This window comes from Rhea pennata, chromosome 9 (genome assembly GCF_028389875.1).
Source record: "Rhea pennata isolate bPtePen1 chromosome 9, bPtePen1.pri, whole genome shotgun sequence".
Taxonomy (NCBI): domain Eukaryota; kingdom Metazoa; phylum Chordata; class Aves; order Rheiformes; family Rheidae; genus Rhea; species Rhea pennata.
In genome coordinates this window covers 5,114,397-5,139,951 of record NC_084671.1, presented here as the reverse complement: position 1 = coordinate 5,139,951, position 25,555 = coordinate 5,114,397, and the positions used below count along the sequence as shown (strand labels likewise).

Here is a 25,555-nt window from a genome sequence, read left to right as displayed (position 1 = left end):
CCCAGAAACCACAGGATGTTCCATCAACAACAGAATTAGGGCATTCCAGGGAGATGGACAAGCTGCAAGTCTAGAATGATGCTGTCCTGGCCCTTGAGACAGCCAATCTGCACAGCTTGTGTGCCACCAGGGACAACTCCTGCAGTGTGACTCAACGGCTCTCCATCTTAATGAGTATAATGGATGTGACAAAAATTGCTTCAGGTTAATTCAGCACCTGTCAGAGCAGGTGTCTTCTGATATGTGCATATATTCTACCTGAAGCAGAATAATGGAGAACTTCAAGTCCATGAACATTTGAATTTTGGCACTCTGTTCTGAATCAAAATAAAACTCTTGTCTTGAAAGTAATCACAGAATAGAAATACTCTTGCCTAGCCAGTCCTACACTATGGCACTCACGCTATTTGCGAATGCATCTGCGGTCCCAACTCTCACTGTCTAATATTCAGTGTTCAGTTCACTTCAAACTAAATGCAGGATGATGAAAACTCATGAAACATAATAGTGCCAAAAGAAAACCTGCACCACCATTAATTGCCACATGAGTATCTCAGAACGGTCACGAACAGTGACATGCCAGGCATAACAAGCACCTCTGAAGTCAAACTCTCAATTTCTTTCTGCCACAGAATAAAGGGTGCTGATGACAGATGGGCAGAGTTAAGCAAGCTGTTTAGCCAAAACTCTGGATAGAAGATTGTAGCTGCATTTCATTGCCAGGACAGGAACCTGAGTTTGCATCAGAAACCATCAGCTTTCTGCCTTCAGTTGAGGCGAAGTATTAAACACCACACACCAATACAATACAACACAAAACCTCCACACACCCATCCACCCTTCTGGCTCCTATTCCCAGTCTTCCCCTCTGGCCCCAGGCAGTTGCCTACATAGTCCCACCTTCACCTAATTACTGAACTGCCATTCTGCATTATTTTTAATACTACCATTCACTTCAGTCAAAACTCCTCTTGTCACTTCTAACCAGCCTATTCCTTATCTTCTCCAACTGAATTAGGCACATACTCTTATTCTACCATGCAGACTCCAGCATCAGCTCAGAGTCACTGGATAGAAAAGGAAAGGGCAGGATGGAGCCTAAGAGAAAAAGTGAGAACAGAAGTTACTTGGGAAGTCTTCTAATAGAAGGTGAATACTTGTCATTTGTTCCACAGTGACAGAACATCACTTGCCAGAATTACACTGAAGCATCAAGGCTTGCTTAAGGCAGCTGGAAAGCACCCTGTCAGACAGGTCGATTTTATATTATGTGGTATTTTACTATCTCACTGCTACTCTTCCAAATTCTGCTGGGCCAGTTTGTTTCCAGTTCACCTGCCCTGCCATGCCACTTTCACACTGAGCATTCCCCATGACTTCAGCAGGGGCTGCAACGGTCCAGAACCTCCAATAAAACAGAAGATCCTCTTGACCAACAGTGCATCAAATTCTCTGCTGCTTCACAGCTCTCTACAAGAGAGCAGGACTAAACAGAACACAAGTCAGAGTATAATTTCAGGTGAAGTCTCTTCAAGGGTTTCTCATATTCACTTTTCTACCCATGAACTGTAAATACCAAGTTATAAACTATTACTATTTACATAAATTTGCATTTTAGGCGTAATTCTGTTCTCAAAACGAAAACAATGTTTTCACTTAAGTGAGTGAAAGAACGAGATCATTACAGGTACACTGCAGCCAACAAGCAAAATAGCAGGAAATAAAGTTTTTGATTGTTTTCAATATTGGCAATTTGTCCAGACTTCGGTAGCCTAGCCATCAACATCTGGTCAAAGAGAGCAATCAATAATACATTTCTCCTAAAAGAGAAACTTGGGATATTACAATGCTATTGCATACATTAAAATCAATAGCCATCCCTAGTTTTAGCATAGTCATTGCAATGTTTTAAAAAAATAGTTTAAAACTCATCTTATTTCAATGGAATCTTACTCATTTCCTTCATTTTGAATGCAATATGTGTTTAACAAACATTTCTGCATATGGATAAAATTTCCTATAAAAGAAAATATAGAAGATACAAAAAAGGGCTTTATAATTATTTTAAAAATAAGTTTAACATTTAGACCACAGATGGGGGAAGTCCAGGAAAAAGTTTAGTGCCCACTGGCATCATAAAACAAGCCAAGGACGGAGCCAGGAGAACACCACACATGTTTTAGGGAACTTTCATCCCCTTCTGTGCTCAGGGGTAGTTTTAGCTTCAGTCACTTATTTTTCAGTAACATTTGTTCCTCCCTGTAAATGTGTTTTAGGTGCCTTTATACTGCTACTTATGATAGGCTGTGAGAGCCCTGCAGAACAGCTCATCCTTCATTCCAGGCAACAAGGAGGACAATTAGCCCAAGTTAAGTGTGGAAAGACTGCCTTGATGCACCGATACAGCAGAACTGACTCTGCATCCTGGCCACTGCTAACAGTGCTTGCAGAGTTAAGCTTGAGCTCCGTGAGACGGCTCACTGTATTCCTTTTCAACCCCTAAGAAAAACCTTATCTCTTTCAAGTTTGGAGTGATAAGCGTTACTTGCTGGTATTTCAACCAGCAGGAACAGGTAGAACAGGTATAATCAATCTAAGCCACTCTGGAGAACCGGCTGGTCTAGGCATTACTATCGTTCCCAGGAGGCGACCAGAAGTGCAAAGATGTCCTTTCAGAAAAGGAAGCAATCTGAGAAATAAAAATGACATTCTGCATTTCAAAACCTCCATATTTATCCAGGGCAAGAATGGACTCTTCAGCATAAAAGGCAAAAGAAAGTGGTTTTTTTTTAGATTTTGACCTTTTAAAAGCAGTGTTATAATAAGGTGAAAAGAGAAGGATTTGTCTGATTCAGGCCTCTGAAATAAAGCGATATGCATGACTGGAGCTAGCAGAATTCTTTGTGCTCATCAGAATAACAAGACAAGAAGAAAAAGAAATATGCATTTCATTTCTCCATGTAGTCATTTGGTTCAGAATGTTTAGTTAATTTTAATCATCAGGTTCTTTGTCAGGGATGTTTGACTTTTATCACTAGTTTCAAATTCGATGCAAGTCCCAGCCATCAAAAACATCTAGAATAGAAGAAAACTTTGACCCAGGAAAATTCCCTTAAAAGTCCTTAACTACACCTTGCAAGAGTGCATGAGATTCACCTCTACTAACTCACCTGAGAGATGCTATTTAGAGGTAATTATTTATACACAGCTGGGAGCCTATCTATAACACCATACGCTCACAGAGCTGAGAGAAATAGGGGGTAGTTTTTCAGGGAATTCCTTCTCTCCTTCAACTCCCATTATATACCACTGGCTCTGCATCCATCTGCGCACACAAACTCACACTCTTCTACAGACACAGGCTTTTCATGAACTGCTTGAGAAGGCTTTGTATGGGATACCAAAGCATTCACTTTAATGCACACTTAATTTTGAGGGGAGCTAGAAGAATGAATTGTGATACTAATAAGCTTATCTACTATCATCCTGTGGAAAACAGTATGGGAAATTTTTAAAAGGGAAAAAAGGGGGGAAAAAACTACCATCCTGGTGATTCTCCTCATCCTTCTGAGGTAGATTCTCAGAATAACACAGGTTCTCTTGCAGAAAAGAAGTGCTGTCAACCTACATTTCCCACACTGCATTTGGACTACCTGTTCACAGCCTCCGTTTGGCGTAGGCACTTTTCCGTCAGGCTCTCCTCCATGTCAATGCATGCTTATGGTACTTTTCACTGAGACTTATTTTTGCAATCTGAAAGCTGACTGCAGATTGCCACAATCAGAAAAACATAGTGTTTTTCATCTAATTTTCTTACATACAACGTGCTGAAAGGCTAAGCGCTGATTTTCTCTGGAAAATAAAACAGATCTGATGTACGCCTTAAACAGGGCTACCCTACCTTCCACAGAGGAAAGGGCTTCCTTCCACGCAACACGTCTGGGCCAACGCCATGCCTGACGCTAAACTGACACTGGCTCTGCACCAAGAAACGCGCTCCTGGCATGGCAACAAATCCTTCCCGATCTGAGAAGGAGGCTTTACATCTGCCCTGCAGCATTTCTGCACTGACTTTAGTCATAGCCCGGCGCAATCAAACGCAGGACGGACATCACACGCGTCCCACAGCAGACTGCACCACACTTGGGCCCAGTCCTAGGGAGCGCCAAACACAACCACCTACCACTGAGCCTGGTCGCTCACGCAAGCATCTTGCAAGCTTAAACACAGGAAAAGTAAACTACAGTGGATGGAAGATTGCATCCAGCAGTCCACTGAGGTGCTGCAGAACGGAGGGAGAGCGTTCCTCAGCTGGGCTGCCTGCACAACCGCACTAGAGCTACCTCCAGAAATACTCTGCCCTCCTGCACAGCCCTTCTCTCCTTAGGATGAGGTGCTTCTCCCCTCCCTAAGAGGCACGCGCAGAATATTTATGTGGTTTCTGGACAAGTGTCAGCGCCAGTCATTTGTCATCACAGCTGTGCAAAGCTCTGTAAAATTGTCAACTAAATTTGATACCTACAGAGGGTTGCCATTTCATTACATTCATTGTAATGAAAAGACTTTTCTGACATTTTCTGACATTTGTCAGGACAGTACACTATATAGGTAAAAGTTCTGTTATTAGTTAAAAAAAAAACTCTAATGAAGCACAGAAATATGTGCTTCCCATCAGAGGAAAAAGGGAAAAAAGAAAAAAGGCCTGTAAAAGATCTGTTTAAAACTACTAAGTCAGGAAATTTGATACTGGAAGGAAACAAGCCCAATAAAATAAATTATAGTTACTGAGTACCTTTGTCAAAATAAGGGCAAGCGAAACTCAGGGCATTATGTCTAGTGAACAGCACAGAGTGAACTGCATGCAGAAGTGTTTGTGCAAGGTAACCAGACTACATAGCCTTCTTCATAATGAACCACATTTCAAGTAGATTCAACTTCTGAATGCCATAGCACAATGCTACTTTCATTTTCACATCTTTAAATGTGAATATGCTATTCCTGCAGACACTTTCCTGTGTTCTTTAATATGTCTATTAAAAATAAAAGAAAAAGATACTGGCATTGAATTTGCATTTTTAAAGCTTTTTTTCCATGAGTGTTCATTTACAAAACAGAAGAGCAGTACATCAATTAATAAGGAAAGCTTGCACTGACAGAGTAGCCTTGTTTCAAGAGCATCCAGTTAACTGAGGCTCTATCCGAATATATTTAACCCTGCACAGTTCTCTAGTGAGTTTTCCCCTCACTATCTGCCACACAATTTGTTTTTCTTAATGTTTAGGTACATACAAAGCTTTACAAAACTGAGGAGACTAGATATTTTGGAGGTTCAAGTATCAAGTGTTTCCATTTAGACAAGAGACTACCTTATTTTGCAAATAAAAGATAATAAAAAGAATTTGAAGAGAACCATTTCTACAGCACAGTAATCAAACTAGAGTATTGAGTTTAAGCACTCACTAGTCTTTTAGAACCAAAACATGCACATAAATACTGTAAGCTAACCGGACAACTCAATTTTATAATAGGGAGTTGTAGACAGTTGGGGTTCTTAAAACTCAACCCCTGTACAGGAGACTTATAAAAGAAACTTCCCATCCCAAGGGGGAGACTCGGTGCAATGAATCAATGCATCACAACAGTTCTCATGTGGGCACCTATACATGCAGGCTAGCTCATACGCATGTAACTGTAGAAGTCACCCTCTTAGCATGTTTACGTTACAAATGTTTATTTCAGAATATGTAGCAATTGAGAAAACAAGAAGGTACTTACTGAATTTTGCTTTGAACAACAATATTCTAGACAGGTAGCTACAATCATCTCTGAAATTTCAGAGTTGCATTAACTTGCACATACTTTTCTAAACTGCTGATTAGATTTATCATTTATACCCCCAAACCTGTCCCCATTGCACAATAGGGCTGATGGCATTTCATTTATTGGTGAAATCCAGGTTTTATTTGCCACCTCATTTTCCTGCAGAATTGCTATGAAACCAAAAAGAACATGTTTTCACTGAAGTTTAATTAGCTGCATAACCAAAAAATCCTGAGGTATTTATTCACATATACAGTAGTTCATCAGCTCTAAAACTCTAGGCTTTATTATGCACTTGTCAGAATAAGTGATAATGCCAAGGGGCTGGCAGGATAATGAACAACTGCCATGATAAATGGATTGTCACACAAAACTATCTGCAATCCAAAGATGATGATGATGAGAGCAGCACTTTGAGCTACACCTACATTTTTTTCCTCCATTTTCCTCATGTGCTGCACAGTTTTCTTCTGTTCCAAATTTACTTGGCTGAAACAGAGGTGGAACATGAAACAAATTGTGGTTAAACTCTCCAGGGATATGAAGTACAACCCCTCTGCAGTCAATGGATAATTGTACATTCACGCCACAGGTGAATTTTCTGTCCATGCAGAGTTTAGCAAGCACTGTTAATATACTCACTTCTCTCTTGCAGTTATTAATCTGCCTTCCAAAAAACATCTATGATCTACTTCATTAGCACGTTCTCCTTTCTCTCTCTCACTCAGTGTAAAACTAAAATAGATTGTTACATGTGGGGATCATTGCTTTACCATGATAGGGTCATAAATAATTCCAAATTCAGTTCCCAAATACATTCGTATAGCAGCACCTGAGAACTGGCTGAAATCTATTTTAAACCAGAATCCCAAGATGACACCACACATTAGGATTTAGCCACAAAGCAGAGGAATCAGGCAGAGGGGACCAGACTTCCAACTTTTTACTGCGTAAAGCTCCAGGAGTGATGCACCTGAAGTACAACCTTGAAAACCATTACTTACATAAACTCTCTTAACAGTAATGCAAAAGTAACGCAAGTGGGCTGACATGTCTATCCAGTTGCTATCCAGTTGCATAAGTATTACACAGGTAGATGTTTTCACTAGTGTACCCAGTAGAGTAAAAAGATCCAAAACAAGAGACAGAAGAAAATGTTATTTCAGAAGGCTAGACATAATACTGAGTCTGACAGCTCCCCACCTCACTACCTCCCAGTGAAAAATTATTTTTGATGGTTTCCAGATCCCAGTTTTGTATTCATTCCATAAATAACAGACTGCAAAAATGAAATCACGCTGCTTTGTAAGCAGGTAAAATTAAGGTGGAGGGGAACCGCTGAGGGACTGACCCATAGGCCTCCACCAGAATGTAGTGACTGTTTTTTTTTTTTCATATGTTAAACTTTGTTATGATTAACAGCATTTCTAGTATTCACATGTAAAGGATTAAAAACAAATATTGACACTAACAGATCAGTATTCCCTTTTCTACCTCCTGTCAGGTTTTCTGAGCGCTAAAGTAGTATGAGCTTTACTGTGAAAGAACAGATTCAGGTCAATCCCAAATTCATGAGCTATACTTGCAGTATGGCCAATATTAAAAAAGCAATTGCCCAAGAATTCTTGGTGAACCAAAAGCAGTTAGATTTTCCAAAAAGGAGACAGTTTCTCATAAGTGATGAACACTAAAGTAAAGGATAGTACAAAAGCAATTGCGTTTAAAAGAGAACTAATTTCTAACTATCAGATCTATCTCAAACTTCTGAAAAATAAAAGCAAAAAGTAAAAACTTATTTCAGGTGACCACGAATCAAAGTTGGTGTCTCCAACATTGGTCGCACCTAGAAGAAATTAGAAAGTAGCTGAAGAAGCAAAAAACAATTTTCAAATAACTAAAGTTTTGGTCATATAATTTCTGGCTTGGAAAGTGGTGAAGACAGGAGAAAATGAACACAGAAGAGTGGAGGGAAGAAAGGTCAAGACTGCTGACAATCTAAAAAGTTTTGTAGAATCAGAGGAGTATGGGAATGAGGCCTCAGGAGAGCACCTTATCTGTGTCCTCCTCATCCTTTGTGGAGATATGACAAAACACAGATGACATATCTGCCTAGATAAAAGCTTCAAAGAGATTGTACTTGTTAATATAAGTAATGCACTTCAGTAATGCATTTCAATGTTTCATTATTATTATGGGGGAAAACATGCCCAGAAATGCCATGTGAGACTCAGCTTTGAAACACTCAACTTCTTAATTAAACTGACAATCATAGGTTTTACATGTCCAACAAGAAATACCTTAAAGAGTCCCTTTTCCAGTTTCTCAGGTTTGAGATTGAGTGCTTTCTGGAATAAAGAATTTCCATCATTTCAAGTCATTACTGATTTCATATTTTAAAAGAGCATGGGAAGCTATTTTAGGATGCAACTGTGACCAATAATGTTAATGAAAATGGCAGCAGAGAATGGCTAAATTGAATAGAGTTGGAAACCTGTTCCATAGTTCAAGATTGCACCTGTTGGATTTCATACTATACAATTATGATCATTTCAGAAAAGCTAGAGAGCCCTTCTAGGCAGGAAAAATTTAAGCATGAATAGTCAAATATATTTCCTCCAACTAATGTGTAAGCATTTATATAAATAAATGCTCTGGCACATTTTTTTCTTCCACAGTTAATTTCCAAGAGATCAGGTCTAGGGACTGATCCTCACCTGCAAGTAACACTAGCCTTATATTTATACTACAAGTTTCAGATATTACCAAAGTTTTTTTTTTTTTTTTTTTTTTTTTTTTTTTTATGGGTTACACGGCCATATGACTATTGAAATGCTACTGAAACCACTTGCAATTAGAAAGATAGCGACTTAACCACTGCACAGTAACATGAGAAGGACTTTTCCAACCACATACTAGTGCAAGTCCTTATGCTACAAGAGACATCACAAGGTGTATACAGATAGACAAAATAGTACAGCTTTGCTATTTAAAATTCTCTCCTGGAGACACTGGTGCTCAGCTACTCTAATGAAATTTAAAAGGCATACTAGCCTTCTTGGAAAAACTAAATAGCAAAGCTTCTCAGATTCTCAGATGTTAAAAAAAAAAATGCACCAAATGATACAAACAAAAGCAAATTTGAAACAAAGCATAAAAATCTTAAACTCCATTTCCATGGCATTTAGAAGCTTGTTTTCAACCTGAACTGGAAAATACATGAAATTGCCTACGGAAACTAGAATGTCTTCATTTTTAAAGTTTAAGATTCACATTCATTTTAGAATTCCTACTCTGAGAAAACTAGAAAATATTATAAACAAAAAATGAAAATATTTAACAGCCACACACTATTCCATAACATGTCAGCTATAGTAGTCTATTACTGACATGTCATTGAAAAAAAGATTACAAAAGTGAATGAAACTTTTACAAATGCTTAGTTTTTCTGTCCTCTCCTCATGTTTCAGATCAGGATAGTCTTTATGCTCAGACTGCTACAGAAATGCAACAAAATCAGTATTATTTCCTTTCTAATACAATTGCCAATATGCTAATTACACAAGCAATGCCTAGCCTAGATTTCCCAGCATTATGGCAGTCACTCAATTCTACACTAGAGCACATGCACAAACTTTACTATTCATTATGTTCTGAGATTAGATTCTTCAGGACTTATTTGCAAATGCTCAAATAGTCTCATATTTTGGGTGGAAACAGAATAAAATACTGCATGCCAGACATATCTGAGTAAGAGCCAAATAGACAAGAAACAAACCTCATACTGCAGCCTCCCTGGGGAAATTTTTGTTCATTTTAATACTTGTTCAGTCAGCTGTCTCTGTGAATGACAAGGTTTTATCTCTAATGTGAACGGCTTCGAAGGCTAGTTGCATTATCCATTCTTCAGCAGCTGCTGCTGAAACCACAGGGTTGCAAACTTATAATTAAATCCAGCTGCCACTACTGTGAGTTCAGTCATATCGAAGTGAGCAGTAATGCCTAGTGGTTGCTGGCAAGATTCTGTCTCTGCTTCTAGACAATGTAATTAACTCTTTTGCCCCTTTTAGACAAAATAAGCTTCAGCACTGAAGAATGCTGTTAGTGACTGTAAAGTAGTATTTATACAGAGAAATTCTACTGCAGTCATTAAACCTGAGAAAATAAATTTCTCGATGGACAATAGCTAAGAACGAACATTTCTTTGAAAGCCTGGGAGGACACCCAAGTAGGGACAAGGCATAACATGGAAGGAATTTCCTGAGGCAAGGAGGTATGAAAGGACCAACACAAACAGGTTTACTTTCTTAAGCCTTGAAACGACCTTCAGAAGGAAGAGGGAAAAAAACAAAGTAACCAGTTTTAAGAGAGCACCAATAGCAGGCAAGGACTGGCAGGCAATCACAGTGCTTCCCTTGATCCCAGTATCACTTAAGGCCCATTGTCCAAGTCTTTTAAAAAATCAAACTTGCAGTCTGAATCTTGACTGAATAGCTACACACGTGCTTCCAGAGGTAAACCTTTTCCTACAGTCAAGAACCATTCACATCTACATGTTCACATCATTAACACTTCAATGAGCTACCTAAATTTGACATTCTCATAATCCTCCAAATGTGGTTTGACAAGGATGCACCATTTCATCATTTTTATAAAGAAATTGTGATGAAAACAGCACCTGAAGATTTCAGGGAGTACAAGCACTCAGCACCAACATGCTAGAATAACGTTCTTGAAGCACAAAGCCAAAGAGTCGATTGAACCTTGTGTTTGTGAAGCGTTGTCTCATTTGTAGCTCTTCGGAAGCTCAAGGAGCGTAGTGACTGCTGAGACAGCCCACGCAGCCAGGAATGCCAGAGCTCTGGCTCGAGGGGGCAAGGAGGTCAAAGGAAGGGGAGAGCCGTCTGTCGAGAGCAGAACAGGACGCACAGCAATCAGCTCAAAATGCCCTTCGCATTAATGCGGAGCAAACCTCCTAAATTACATCTGTAGAGTTTAAAACTACTAATGGATATTCTGTCAAATCAGTTAAAACCCTAGCTTATCTATATGCTTATTAATATTAGGGGTTGTGTACAGCTACATTATAAATGTATGAACCAGCTATGGGTATTGCCGGAGGTCTAGCCATAGTACCATGGGCTATTTGAGCTCATCGGCAGCACCCAACCTTCTTGACTGTGATCCAGCTCAGCTCCCTCTGCACTCCACTGCAGCAGGCAGGCTGGACGCTCCTAGTAACTGCCCAAGGTCACACAGCAACCAGCAGGAGCCACGAAACGAGAAACCAGGGGTTTCTAGAGACTTCAGGTGAGCTCACTCACCCTTTGCTGAGGGGAAGATAACAGCAAGGAGCTCTGCACAACGAACATCTTTTCCACAATTTGCTACATTTCCTGAACCAATATCACATAAATGCTAGCAGCTAGAAAGCAAATTTGCTGCCATTACTCTTTTTACTTTTACTTCTCACAGCAAGCACAAAACAAACAGTCTTTTGTATCAAAGACAATACGAGTGAATTTGCTCTCAAGTGGTTATTCTTGGGTTCATTTACTTTTGACATATGTTTGCCATTTCACTACTCCCGTCTGTCTACCTGTCGCTCTGTACTAATGGCTGCAAAGCCCAGGCACTCGAGAGCATTTCAGCAAGATGGGCTGATTATTATATCCTGTCATATCTAGGTGGGAGCTAGTCATGATTCTGCAATCAGTATTTTAAAATGGAAATTGTAAAATGACAAAGCTTTTATCCCTCCCAGCTTTTCAGTGCCTGCTACAAAAGGTTTTTATCTGTAGACTGTTTGTATCTTACCAATACAGAAACATGTTCCTGCAGACTATACTGAAGACTAGAAGTGTGTGAAGAGAGCAGATAATGCAGGGAGCAGGGCAGCAAAGGAGGAATGGAGAGGCTGAAGGAAACAGTGCTTTAATTCTCACAGTCTTTTGTACGATCTTTCTTGCAAGTGGAAATAATACCTGAATCCACTGTTATCCACCATCAGAACAGATAACATCATCCCATCTTAACCATATCTTTCCTTGAGAGACTACTTGGACCTTCAGTGGCATTGTGTACACTACTACCTTGTCTTTCACAAAGATACGGGCAGAAGAACATCTTTCCAAGTCTGGCGATTTCCATCAAAATTAAACTTAAAAACTTCATTCTTTGTTTTCTAACCACCTTGAGTTCTGTGACATTTTGTATTTAGGTCCAATATTACCTCTATATTAAATTGTGATTATATGCCTGTAAGTACATAATACTCAGTCGCAATCTGTATTAAGTATACAAACACCTACCAGTTGCCACCTGAGTGTGGAGTGTAAAAACAGGTTAGAGAAAAGTATATCATCATGAGATCAAAAGCAGAAGGCATTCAGTGACTGAAGACCATGTTAGTAGATCTAGAGGTTAACATTATACATTAGAAACAGATTTTCTTTTCCTTTTAAATATCTGAAATAGCTCCCCCCCCCCCTTTTAAAATTCTCAAAGAGTCAAATGTAAAGTTATGCTATGCTACATTAAGGCTTACAATAATAAATCAGAAAACAAAGTTTGAGAACCAAATATGCTAGCTGAATTTTCAAAACAATTAGACCACCAAAATGTTGGAAGTCTGACTATCCACTGAGACTACAATCTGCTAAAAGATTGAGTCAGAAAACCTTGCCATGGCTAAAATTTCATTCAAGTTGATAAATTAATTAAGGACTGAAAGAGCAAGATGAGTGATTTTTCCTTTTTTCCTACAAATAAGACAGAATGAGATTGATTGTTTCTAAATAGTGTAGGACATAGTAAGGAAAACAATCAATCCAGTTCACAAACTATAAACAACACTGTTCTGGTTAATATTTAATATTTATTTCACTTAGCTCTTGTTCCCTGTATTCAGGCTGTCATCAAGTTACGAATTAAGCCAATTTTTGCTTTTAGTGCACTTGCAAGAACAGGACTGAAATCAAATTTGTTACTACTAGAAGCTGCATGCTACTAGGGCAGTTGACCACAATAAACTGGAGCCACTTTGACCAAGCTGAATACCCCTGTCCCACTAGTTCCACTGATTCCTTCCCTAGCAAGGTCTCTTCCAAACCAGGCAAGTGTTGTCTGTCTTTTGAAGACTTACGTAAGACTTCTTTCCTAGATGCAAAATTTGATTTCACACACACCCCCGTGAAAGGACAATATTCCCTTCATTCATACTTTCCTTTACACTGCTTGCCCTAAGTGTTATCTCTGATTACAGAAGGTCCTCTCTGGACTTTACAGCATCAAATAAGCTTTAGCGCTGCCAGCCTTCTGTTCTTCTGTGCCAGCCTTAGTCCTGAAAGGACCAAACCCAAATTTATAGATCTTGCATGATACTTCATAGCCCCTACTTCAGGCAGAAGCAGACAGGGTGGTGATAGTAGTTTCCCGGGTCACAAAGAAGCAGATCGTGCAAGAAGCATTAGAACAAACACACTGGTGACAGCACGACACCAGTTTAGCCCTGGAAACTCCAAGCTGGCAGAGGCTGATGATACATGGATTACACTGCGAGGTACGAAGGCTGCATTTAGTAAGAACTCACTTGATACTAGTATGTTACAGAGAATACCAAGGAAAGCAAAGACATGCAGGCTAAGAGGACTAACATAGCAGTAACAGCAGTATCTTTACATTAAACAAGATATTGCTCTAAGAAGAGAGGAAGTTTGGAAAGGTCATCCTTATTTCAGGGTGAGAAAAGATTTCTAACTCGCCTTTCTGGAGGCCTTGCATGCCCCCCTGCATATAGACACTCTGTATGAGTTGAGTTTACAACTTGCTATCTCTATGAAGTCACATGCAGTTTTATCCAGGACAACTTTTTCCATCCAGCTAAGTAGGACTTTAAATCCAAAACTAATTTCAGATCTCTGATTTTAAAGAATTCAAAGGGGAATTTTCAAGTATGTTGGGCAGTAGAAATCTCTTAACACTTCAGAAAAAACAGTTGAAGAAGCCTTCAAAAATAGTTTTAAAGAAACCAAGATTTTCAGTGTTGGGAATAATTTTAGCAAAGAGAAATAATATACAGAATTCTCAAATCACTTCAACCGAGTCAATGGCTTCTGCATTTGTCATATGACTAATTTAGAGTCACTTAAGACTTAAGGCTTCCAGGAGTTTTACTGAATTAAAATAATCTGCTTTTTAACTACAGTCACTCAGAGTTATGATCTGTTTGTGCCAACATTTACTCACTGAATAACAAGAGCAATCCCCTACAGAAAATCTAGAATGCATGAGTTCCCAATGAATCCAGCCGTGCTGTCAAGTTTGACTATTTCTACTACCATTCTTAAAATAGCTACTCAGAGACATATAAAGAGCTGAATTGTTTGTACAAAAAGAAAACAAAGCGGTGAATATTTTAAGATCAGCACTGAAATAATCTCTAATCAGACTGAGCCACCTTATCCCATTTACATCGTTCCCTATAGCCTGTACCAGAACTGTAAACTGTTAATCTACAGTAGCATTTTGTTCACAGCAGCAAAACACCGTTGAGACGAATCCTCGATTGTGCCCACACACCAGGTGTTGGTTCAGATCCAAGCAGCTTTGCTAAAACAAGCAAGACTTTTTGGATGAATCCAAACCAGAAGGTCCACCCCAAGCATGTACTTAACGCACTCCCTATGTGTCTAATGCACTCTAGTCCCTAATGCAGGGCACAACAGGTGCACAACTTTGAAGTGCTTCACCATATACCAAGGCATCAGGATGCTCTGCAGTTGTTCACCAAGAGCTCATACAAAACTAGTGCTCTTTTAGTGCCACATAAGAGACACCTGTACCTTCATATTTGTTGTCAAAGAGCAGAAGAGTAGAGTAGCCAAGGGAAAAGGTACTGGGCAGAGGAATCATTTTTCCAAAAACTGAAGAGAGACAGGAGGAGGACAGAAGACCTTGCCCCACTAGAAGGTGAAGAGGATTACAAGGTTTCTTTTGCAAGAGGATGGGTTCCTTTCCATTTTGAAAGGCCTAAACAGCCATCTCTGCCTTGCTTGCCATTATCATATCTTAGTCTCCTGAACTGCAGCAACCACTTACACTTTCCATCACTCTTTCCTCACACCTCCCCTTTCTACCTTCTAGTGCAGTAGACAGCAGGCAAGTCCCCCTCCTTCCTTGCTCTCTTTCCTGAAGAAGGTAGTGCTCCTACCTCTCAGCTATGTTTCTCTAGCTCCAGCCTCAGGTTTCCTGATGTCTGGTGAGACAGCACATGTTCATTTTCAGAACAAAAACAAGCCTCCACACCTCACATACACACACTTGAAGGCCAGGGAAGAAAGTGTTTCTGGGACAGCTTCAAACCACATGCTCAGCAGGAATATTTGATGGCAAGAAACCAGATACACTCTGAAGTAACACACCTAAAACCCATATAACGCAGACGCAAGGTCCTAAGCACTTGCTACTTCAATCTACTACATCTATGACTATTGCACCACAGACATAATTGCAGACATAGCTTATTCCAAGAGTTTCCTTCAGTGCAAGAGAGCTTTTTTTCTTTGGATACACCTGGAGATAGTCTACTGCTGCTTCTTCTGTACCACCTATGGGTAGCAGAAATCAGACAGAAGCAAAACATCAAGAACAATGAACTGTATGACTACTTACAGATCTTTTGATCACTCAAACACTTTTTAAAAAGAACATTGAGTCTCCAGTCTCCATATTATGATACATTTACTTGGGCAGTTGGGGTTATTTTTCCACTTTTGTGTATTCTGAGAAGTCAGTTTGAATAGCAAGTGTCACTGAGATACCCTAATCAGGATGTCATTAGCATGATGTAATTGAAATGAACAACTATTAATTACTGAACCCCTTCCACCAGCTTATTAGAATAAATTCAAAGGTAATATTAAGCCAGATATCATATTATTAGGGACTAAGAACTCAGTCTAGCATCTTCTTAGAAGAGAATGCAAGAAGAAATACTATTTCAGGAACAGTTAAGTATTTGTTTTCAGTGTTACATAACTGAAAAGAACAGGTCCAGAGCAATCCAGGAATGTGTCTCAGATTTCAGCAGGCAGCTCTGCATGCTATACTGGAAGGTTTTATCACCCACAGGAGCAGATTTTGTCATAGAGGACATGCCTTGAAGACAAGATAGGCAAATAGATAGCTGGTGAAGGAAGAAATAAGAGGATTCTAGCATTTACCTAGTAAGATTTAGTAATTTGGAGAGAGGGATTACGTTGGGACAGAAGCGGACAACCTTAGCTATTATGTGCACTGAAGTAGAGCAGTCAGAAGTGATTAGTTTTGCATCAACCCATTCCCTGCTCTCTATGGACAAACTAGGAACTGCTGTGTATTTTTCTCTTGTTGACATACTTCCACATTTCAAATTTCATCTTTGCTAAAACCGCATGGAACTTCTAGCCAGAATATGAGAACAAAACACGAGAACCCTGAGGAACAGGGAGAGCCTTGTGATCAACAGCACTGCATACGCTTATGTGAGGATTTAATGTACCCTCAAATACACAAGCATTATATAGTTCCACCAGGAAACAGAAATCTATACAACACAAGAACATCTCTATTGGCAGAGCCATGGGATTTTTAGGCTTGTTATTGGCTACTGGTTTGTAGCACTGTTTTGTGGATATATTGCGCTTGTAAGGCTTGTCCAAATTTTCAGTCTCAAGAAGGACCAAAATATGCATTTCTGAGACTAGAATAACACAAACCAGGCCATTCATTGTAAGTTTTATCAAGTGACCCTTTGCAGGAAAAAATATTTACTAAAAAAAAAAAAAAAAAAAAAAAAAAGAGAGAAGGAAAGTACATCTTTTTCACTTTGCTGGAGAGAGAAAGAGTATTTATGATTAGAAGATCCAGACTTCTTGCCATTTCAATCAAATATGCTTGAACTGAGGGTATGGAGGGGGGAATAGTTTTACAGTGTGAACTCCTAGATCCACCTGGACTAAAACGTGCTTTTTCATTTACTAAAATCTTTACAGTTCAATATCTTAATATTGTGTAACCAGAGCCATGGATGAGATTGACAGCTTGTCAATGAACTGATGAGTATCTACCTCATAAGCATTTCATTTCAGCTACCCAAGCAGCAGGCATTTTGCCTTTATACACACATTCCAATACTATTATCTCCTGCTTAATTACTTTGGTCTCAGAGCACTTCACAAAGGAATGAACTATCACTATAAACATTTCATATATAAATAGAGGCATAGAGGTATTATTTGCCATAAGTTATTGAACTCATACCCAAGGACAGTGGCAAGTGAAAGAAACTTTTACCTCAAATATCAGGGCAGAGCTGCACTGAGTAGACTATACTATCTCTCAAAATGTAAGAATACTTCTCTCCATAAGAGCATTTAAGATTTCACCTGCATTAAACATTAGTGTGAAGTTCTAATACATTGATGCTTACAATATTCCAGTATTTTTTACAGATTTTATCTTCAATTTGTGTTCAGTTTTCCACAAAAGATTAAGCCAAGATAAAGTGCTGTTTCCTGAAGAAATCTACTTCAGTCACTCTTTGCCCACTTTTAAACATCTGAATAGATGTGTCTTCTCAGTGATGCTCTATTTTTATTATTCTTCCCTGATTATGGCAGCCTATTGCAGAACCTTCATAATGCTGGGATTTTATTCCAGTCAAAATACAAAGCCTTTTCATTTCTCCTTTTTTGCTTTCAGTTTAAGTATCAAAAACCTGGAAACTCTGAAGCATTTTGCAAAACCAGTAATAACTTGAGGCTCAATGACAAAATGCTCACGAGTTTTTTTGCCTTGGGCAATTTTCTGTACAAAGGGAGTAAATGAAATTACCTCTGTTTGTAGAATTTGAAATGTTTTCACAAGCTGCATGTCCAATTATGAATCTCAGGACTGAATTAAACAAGCTAAATGAAATTAATTTACTTCATGTCCAGCTCAGGTGGCTAGCAAGCCTTGAACAAGATTACTAGGACAACTAGTGCATAACAATGAAACTAGCACTGCAGCAGATTGTATTCTTGGCACTGGGGTTTGCTCTTCCTCTCTCTCTCTTTTTTTTTTTTTTTTTTTTTTTTTTAAGTGATGTAAGTCTTCCCTCTCTTTCACTGGGCTCAGGAGAAATGGGAAACAGCTTTCAAAAATGTTAAAATAGAAAGAAATGCAGCTTGGAAGTTTATATTGTAACTGATATGAGTCTATTATTACAAGACAAATTGCAGCAGACAATGGAAGAGACAGCTCAATCTGTTACTGAATCCTTGTAATGGCTGTATGAAGAGCTTGGCCATTTCACTCATAAATCTTTCTTTTAAGTTTTATTATTTTACCCGCACAAAGAGCAATAAAACCACAGAGTCAAGTATACAAGAGATGCAGTTAATGCTTTTCTAGTCAGAATTTCATGAATTTTGTTATAGGAATCATAACCCATTCAGCATCTAATCAGAAATAGCCTCATGTTATAGGTCGCTAGAACACAACATAATATGTCTTTAAAAAGTCATTTGATTCAATCATGCCAATTGTGAATAGTCATCTCTGTTACAGATTGCTGTGATACGCTGAGCTATCATAAGCCATTATCAATCTGTTACAAACTTTCTGTGGGACAGATTGATGCAATGCAAACATAACAACTTGATTTGCCAGGAGGTCGTGCTACTAATTAACCTAATAGCATACACAAAAGCAACAAACAAGAAAACCCAGATCAGAATTTTCTAGAGAAATATTCCCATTTATTTCTTAGAATAACAAATTTTAACCCGATCCTCTTTTGTAATAGTTTGTCTTCTATGGATCACAGTTGAAAGTAGGAGAATCACGGGCGCCACACCACGTACGAACCTTTATGACTAACTGTCAACACTAAGTGGCAGAAAGATGAGCAATGAGACTGGAAGAAGGAATAAGATAAAGCTATGTATAAAATACAGGCATGGACAACAGTTTTGCTCAAACGAATGAGAGTATTGTTACAAAATGTCAATGGTTCGGTTCCTCCTCAGTCAGGAGTCAGACAAGAGGCCACAAGACCCAGAGTGACAGGTAGCAAGATGACGACCAAGGACACCATTTCAGTATGGCAGATGAGCAGCTTTCTGCATGATTCCTTGCAGCCTCCCCCCCATAATGTCCCAAGAGAGCTACCTGAACACCCACCAGAGAGGATCTGGCAATACAATCTAGTGGTTCAAGGGACAAGGAATTACATCTCTGAACAAAGACTGAACCTTTGACAACTCCACGTATCATGACATGGTCCTTTTCAGTAACACTTTCTAGCACATACATTCTGAAATCACGAACAGTGGTCTGGGCAGTACTCATCTGTTTCACCAAGTCTTCAAAACAAAGAGGGATGATAGAGATCTTTTCTTTCAAGACAAAGGTAGGAAAACTGTTTTAGATTAAGGTTGCACATACAGGCAGGGAGGAGGGTACAGACAAGATATACTTTACTATTAAAAAAAGCATACTATATTACTATTAAGTAACACATTCACATTAAATTCAGCTACTTAGAGGGGCAATGTTCCAACACCAGCCAGGAAAACAGAAGCTAGGGCTTCTTTTCTTTGCAACAAATACAAGCCTCACAAGCACCGGACTGGAGGCTCCTGCAATGGTTAAGAGGACATGTGCTCTAAATTGCCTTGCTTCTCTTAGGCAGCTGAATCCATAATGCTCTTTCAGAAAGAAGGTTTTTCCTTCAGAACTTAATTTATAAACTCACTCCTGCCAGAGTGCGATAGCCACTACTGTATAACCCTGAAAACGATGACTACTGGGATTCCATTCAAACCCTTAAGAATCAATAGAAAGCAGACAAACCACCAAGATAAAGTTTCACCCAGCTGCAAAGAGCAAAAGCTGCAGGATACCTCACATTGTGCTGTCTGTATTTCACAGGAGGGTAACGAACTGCTGTAAAAACAATCTCATTTCGGTTTTAAAATCTGACTTCCACTCTCCACATTCTGCATCCACATAATCTGCCTGTTGGGAATGCCTTAGCACTGTAGATATTTCCAGACAGCCAGTGCTTTTGGGGCTGGAGTTCTGAATTCTGATTCAGGTTTTTTTAATATGCAGAAGTAGAACTAAGACTATTGAAAACAGTCTAGATTTTGCTAAGACTTGTACTTACCCTGTGGGCTCCTTAGAGACCCTAAGCAAGCCTGCTTACCTTGAAGTAGCAGTATTACTGTAAAGCTAACAAAGCAATCTTCATTGGTATAGCCTGGCATAAACCAATGCAACACACGAACTTGTTGTTTCCACTTGCAGTATAGAAATGCACAACTGCAGCATCACCATTGTAAGTCTGCTTACCTGAATCAACATTGTCTGTAGATAGACTTTGCCACACTACAGCTTGATGCCAGCAAAAGGTTCATTGTAAAATGCTTTGAATGCATGCATAAGTGCTTGAGCTTTTTACTTTACAAATGAAAAAAGTCAAATATAACCAGGCTCTGATGAGACAAGTCTGTCACCACATTTGATGATTTTTTGCATTTTCTACTTCATGTTTAACTTGCCTGCTCCAACTCCATCTGCTTTATTACTTTTGCTTAGAGTGAAGACTACTCATATGGACAGCAAGTTGCGTCAGTGCAGTAAGCCCACACAAACCTCGGGGTCTAGAGATCAGGGTGTGACAGAGGCTATGGAACAAAAACAGTACAAGCCAGGTTTCAAGCACATAGCTTACCTTTCCAGCTCTCAGGTGGATGGTTATTAACAGAATCACTACATTCCTTTTCATTATACTCTCCTTTTCGTTTATAGTTCATGATTTTGAGACAAACCAGGTAAGAATGGGAATATGCGAGAACTAAGTACTAAAATCTGTGTTTCTTTGAACAAAAGAGTTTCTTCTGAAGCAGAGGTTACTGTTTGTCTAATAAAAGAAAGCTTGTCCCAGTCACAGCCTACTCTAAAGAGAAGATTTTTTTTCCTTTAAGAAGCCATATGGATAAAATTCCATAATTTGAAGCTTATACAGCTTGCAACATTGGTAGTTCACATGGGGCTACCAGACTCTGAACCAGCAAATAAACAGATTCCCACTGATAGTGCGTGACACTAAGTCACATACAATATAACCCTAATTTAGCCTTCCTACTTTCAGATGCACCAGAAAAACCATTAATAAATACATGTGGTTCACTTGTAACTTTTTATATATATATATATATATAGGCTTTTGTGAGTTGACCAGTTGACCTTTAGCAAGAGCACCAGGCTACTTGCAAAAACATGCAAGTTCAGAAGCAAGCAGTAGAAAGACATTCCACTTGTATCAGACAACAGTGAGATTCAATAGCACTGTTCCTTTCAGACACAGCCTCTATCAACCAGCTCGATTTTTCACACTGCTTTGTTAAAAATGAATACAAAAAAAGGAGATGGAGAAAAAGAATTGCCACGCAGCCAGTTAAAGTGCAGTAGATGCAACTTCAATTTGAAGTCAATGATGTTTAATCATTAGTGTTTTAATAATTTGTTAAATATGCATTTTACCTGAACATAAACATGAAAGCCATGCAGTTCCCAGCAGATATATTTGAAATGGTTTTCATTTGACTCACCATACTGGCAACGAGGACCCTGAAATCCTGCAGGACATTGACACATCTGAGATCCTGTTCCCAAGCATTTTCCTCCATTGAAGCAAGTGCCAACAGTGCACAGCACTAGTACACACAAACAGAATGAAACAGGTTTGGGGGGTTTGGGCTCTACAGAGCTGCCTCTTCTGTTACTGCAGAACTGTGACATGAACTCCCAAGTCAATCATAAAAATCAAGCTTTCAATTTTATTAAACCAGTTGGACTGCAACAGAACTTGTTATCAGGGGTATAACTATGATATTATTATGGCATATTGGTTGGAAAATAAGCTTTAATAAAAACAGTTTAATTATAGACTGGGATGATGCAGTTTAACCTCAAGATGCTTCAGAGGCAGAAAAGTCAGTTTGATTGGACTAAAGATACTACCTGAATCCAGAATGACAGAAGAAATTAATTGCTAGAGAATAAGGCAAAGCTGTTTAGAAAACATTGGTTCATTAAAATAAAGGTTATCTATGTCCAAGGGAATCACAATACTTCTCTCTTCATCCTCCAGTGCAGCTCAATTATTTACAATAAAGTAAATTCCATATACCTGGGCAAAATTTGCAATAACTGAATGTACCAAATAGGTTAACGACTTTGGTGCCTTAAAGAACTGAAAGCAAGCCTGTACTGCTCTTTCAGAGGAGAAAAATAATTTTATATTGTCACTGGCGTTAAAATATTCTAAATTCCTGTAAGCTAGATATTAAAATATAGTAAATATCAGACTTCTTACAAGAAAACAGGTACACACTAGATATGTAGCTTCAGGCTAAAACAAACAGGAGTAACACACAGGATTACCTCTCAGGCTTGTTTCTTTTACTGCTTATTAAATACATAAAGACAACCATAAAATCAAGGTCTCCAAATATATCCCTTAAGTTGGTACAAAGTTTAAAAAAACACATAGGAACAGATGCTAACTTTCACACAGAAGATGTAATTACTAACAAAACAGTAGCAAAACTGAACAGTGAATAGATTGTTATCATGCACTTTCATGTCCTGTTAACAGTGGCTAAAGTGCTTCCCTATCATTTAAATTAAATTCCATTTTTTAAGGAAAACATTCAATCACGATTAAAAACTACTAATAGAAACAAGTTTTCCTCAGATGAATAGCCTTAGGGTAGAAACAAGACAATTACTTTAAATACAACAGCAACAGTGAGAAAGTCAAAACCAGTCAGACCAGTGCTAGGTCCAAGAAAAGAGTGCCTTACAGCACCCTTATTCTCTATAGTTTGGATAACAGTACTAAATTAGGTTTGCTTATCAAAGAGTGGTCTAAGAATGCTGCAACAGCTATAATTAAAAACAATTTCTACCACTTAGCTTAGAATTAGAGATACTCTGTACTTTTTAAATATAATAGCTCTTGTGTTTTTAGAAGATTTTCTCCCTCCATAAATGGAGTACCATTTTTTATAACTGAGAAATTCCATTTATGAACAGGATGCAAAATCCATCTTTCTAAAAGCCAGTTAGGAATTAAGGTCTAAGAATATCATATGTTCTATCCTTGTCCTATCAGTTTTAGCATCAACTTACAGTGCAAACAGCCAGGTTCATTGCCTTGTTGGACCCATCCAGGGCAGCATTTGTAGACTGTCTGATGCTCCATTCTGTATACCTGCTTATAAACTGTGTAGTACCCAGACCTTTGAAGAGAAATAGTTTGAGAACAATCACAGCTTCCATTTAGCTTATTCACATCTCATCAGTAATAAACAGTATTCATGCATCATGTTTACAACATTTTTTTCAGACCTTGTCAGTAGTTCCTATTATAAACAAAACAAAAATGAAATGCTTCTAACTTTCAATAGCTCTAATACAGGGCACGTCACATACATTCTGCGGACTGTATTCGGACTAGTCAGAGATAACGATGTTCCATTTCATGATAAATTTCTGTTCTATTTTTTTGGGATCCTGATCTTCCAATAGTTCTAAGCATAGGCCATAAACAGAAAAGCTCCATTTTTCAAAGCAGATAACTTGGGCAGCTGTACTTCACCTGAAATAGGAACAGGATTATTTTCTGACAATAAAAAAAAAAAGATTGTTGACTTTGCTGAGCTTTAGATCACAAGAAGTTCGTAATAGACTCAAAAATTCGTATTTTCTTCTACTGTTCAATAAGAAAAAACATTCTTAAGAAGAACGGAAAAATTTCAACACGGCATGATATTCTGAGGGTGAAACAGTTCAAAGCTTCTCAGGAAAGAAGGCACAAACTTGTATTAAATTTCAGTAACAGAATTCTTTTGTAACTACATATAACATTACCTTCTCTCATAGCTCACACACCACCTCCGCCCCTTGCAACCTTGTTTCCACATCTTGACAGTGCGACTGAAGGCTTGAACACATGGCTGCTGATGTCCCACCAAGGCCAACTCAAACTCTGGGCAGACATTTGGCCTTTAGAGAGAGAAAGAAAGAAAACACACATTAGTTCTAACAGAATTTAAGACTTAAAAACGCATAAAGCTAAGTTGTAAAATAAATTGAAATGGATTTTATATTGCTGTTAAAAAATATTGCAATTCCACAATTTTTCCCCCCTCTGAACTGACCACAAATAGCTCTCTTGCAAGAATACAGTTGTCAAACACCTGAAAATCATGATCTGATTAAGTCAAATCAACAAGTGTCCCACAAACTTTAATTGAGCCAAAGTTTCGCTAGCATATTAGCCAAGTCATGAGCATGAATGCATTTCTGATAGCAATTTTACATGAACAGAATAAAAATTATTGGCCTCTGTTATGCCTGCAAAATGTGATTGCACTTTGTTCCCAGAAAACGAACACTAAAACGTCAGGATTTGACTGAAGACTCAGCAGACACTTTGCTGTCCGTAGTAACAGTACTCCAGCAATCCTTTCAGACGCAGCACGGCCTGACCAAGGACGCTGCCTCGCAAACCAAGCGGCGGATGAGTTCAAGGTGCAGGAGCCTCGAGGGCTCTGGGATGAGGCATATCCCGTGCTGCTAGGGATCGTACGACAGCCCGTTTTGGCTGAGATGATAGGGTGGGGATCAGAGACTTTACTGCTCTAAGCACTGACCTCCATAGCTTAAACTAATAGCCAGGCTCCATACATATAATGAATACAAAGCTTTTACCCTAGAAAACAGTATACAAACTAAAAAATACACGATGTAATTCAGACTTTGCTCAAGTCAGTCCAAGCACTGCCATTGATTCAAGTGGATGTAAGATTTTATCTGAACTACTGCTGTGGAAAGAGCACACTAACAACTCCCCGCCGCTACCTGCTCCCCCGGGGAAGCACACGACATTTATAATAGAGGAAGTATATTTGTTCTGCGCTGATTATTCCTAAAATAACAAGACCATAAATAAAAGCATAGCTTTGTAGGATGATAGGCAATGTTTCTCCTGCTACCAAGCTGAAGTTAGAAGAACAGTAACATTTTAGCAGGGTGGTTGGTCAACACAAAAATTAAGGATGCTTCATGTTGACAGTTTTGCAGAGATAGTTAGCCGTATTCTCACCACACTGTGCTGGTATAAATCAGGAAGCGTTGCACACCAGAATGTAAGCCTGCAAAAGATGCATTCAGCATCTGAATAAAGCCACACAGCTGACTATCAAAACTGGCAGTGATCTGGTGAGGTTTAAAGCAGTTTACAGTTTGTTAATGTAATAATTAAATCATTAATTCTCCAAAACAGCTGTTCTGGCTGTTAAAGCGATGCTTTGCAAGCTCAAGCCTCAACAACTTAGAGGGGAACAGAGCTGGCACCTACTCTGTACACCTACTCTGGTAAGCGGTAACCACCACTTAGCAGTTGCGCCATTCACAGAAAGGTTCTATGAATTTTAATTTTAGAGACGCCATTCAGGCTAGAGAGTAAGAGGAATACCTACATGCATGCTCACACACTTCCTCCCTCAACTGACATAACAGGTATGAATGTCAGGCTGCAGTAGAAAACAATTTTTTTTGCATTAATAAGATAGATAACAGTTACAGCCCAACAGCTGCCTGGCCATTAAAGTTATCATTAGCTACATTGGATATTATT

At 38.8% G+C, this 25,555-nt stretch overlaps 1 protein-coding gene across 1 annotated transcript in view; it reads right to left on the bottom strand.

Moving 5' to 3' along the window:
• Window positions 1-25,327, bottom strand: part of LOC134144240 (multiple epidermal growth factor-like domains protein 6) — a 196,195-nt gene extending 170,868 nt beyond the window's left edge. The window contains exons 1-4 of the mRNA XM_062583022.1: window positions 25,290-25,327; window positions 23,785-23,919; window positions 23,044-23,153; window positions 21,459-21,563 (exon numbers count right to left, since the gene is read on the bottom strand). Of these exons, the coding sequence (XP_062439006.1) occupies window positions 21,459-21,563; window positions 23,044-23,153; window positions 23,785-23,919; window positions 25,290-25,327 (388 nt within the window). The remainder of the gene's footprint in view (window positions 1-21,458; window positions 21,564-23,043; window positions 23,154-23,784; window positions 23,920-25,289) is intronic.
• Between the last annotated feature and the right edge of the window lie 228 nt (window positions 25,328-25,555).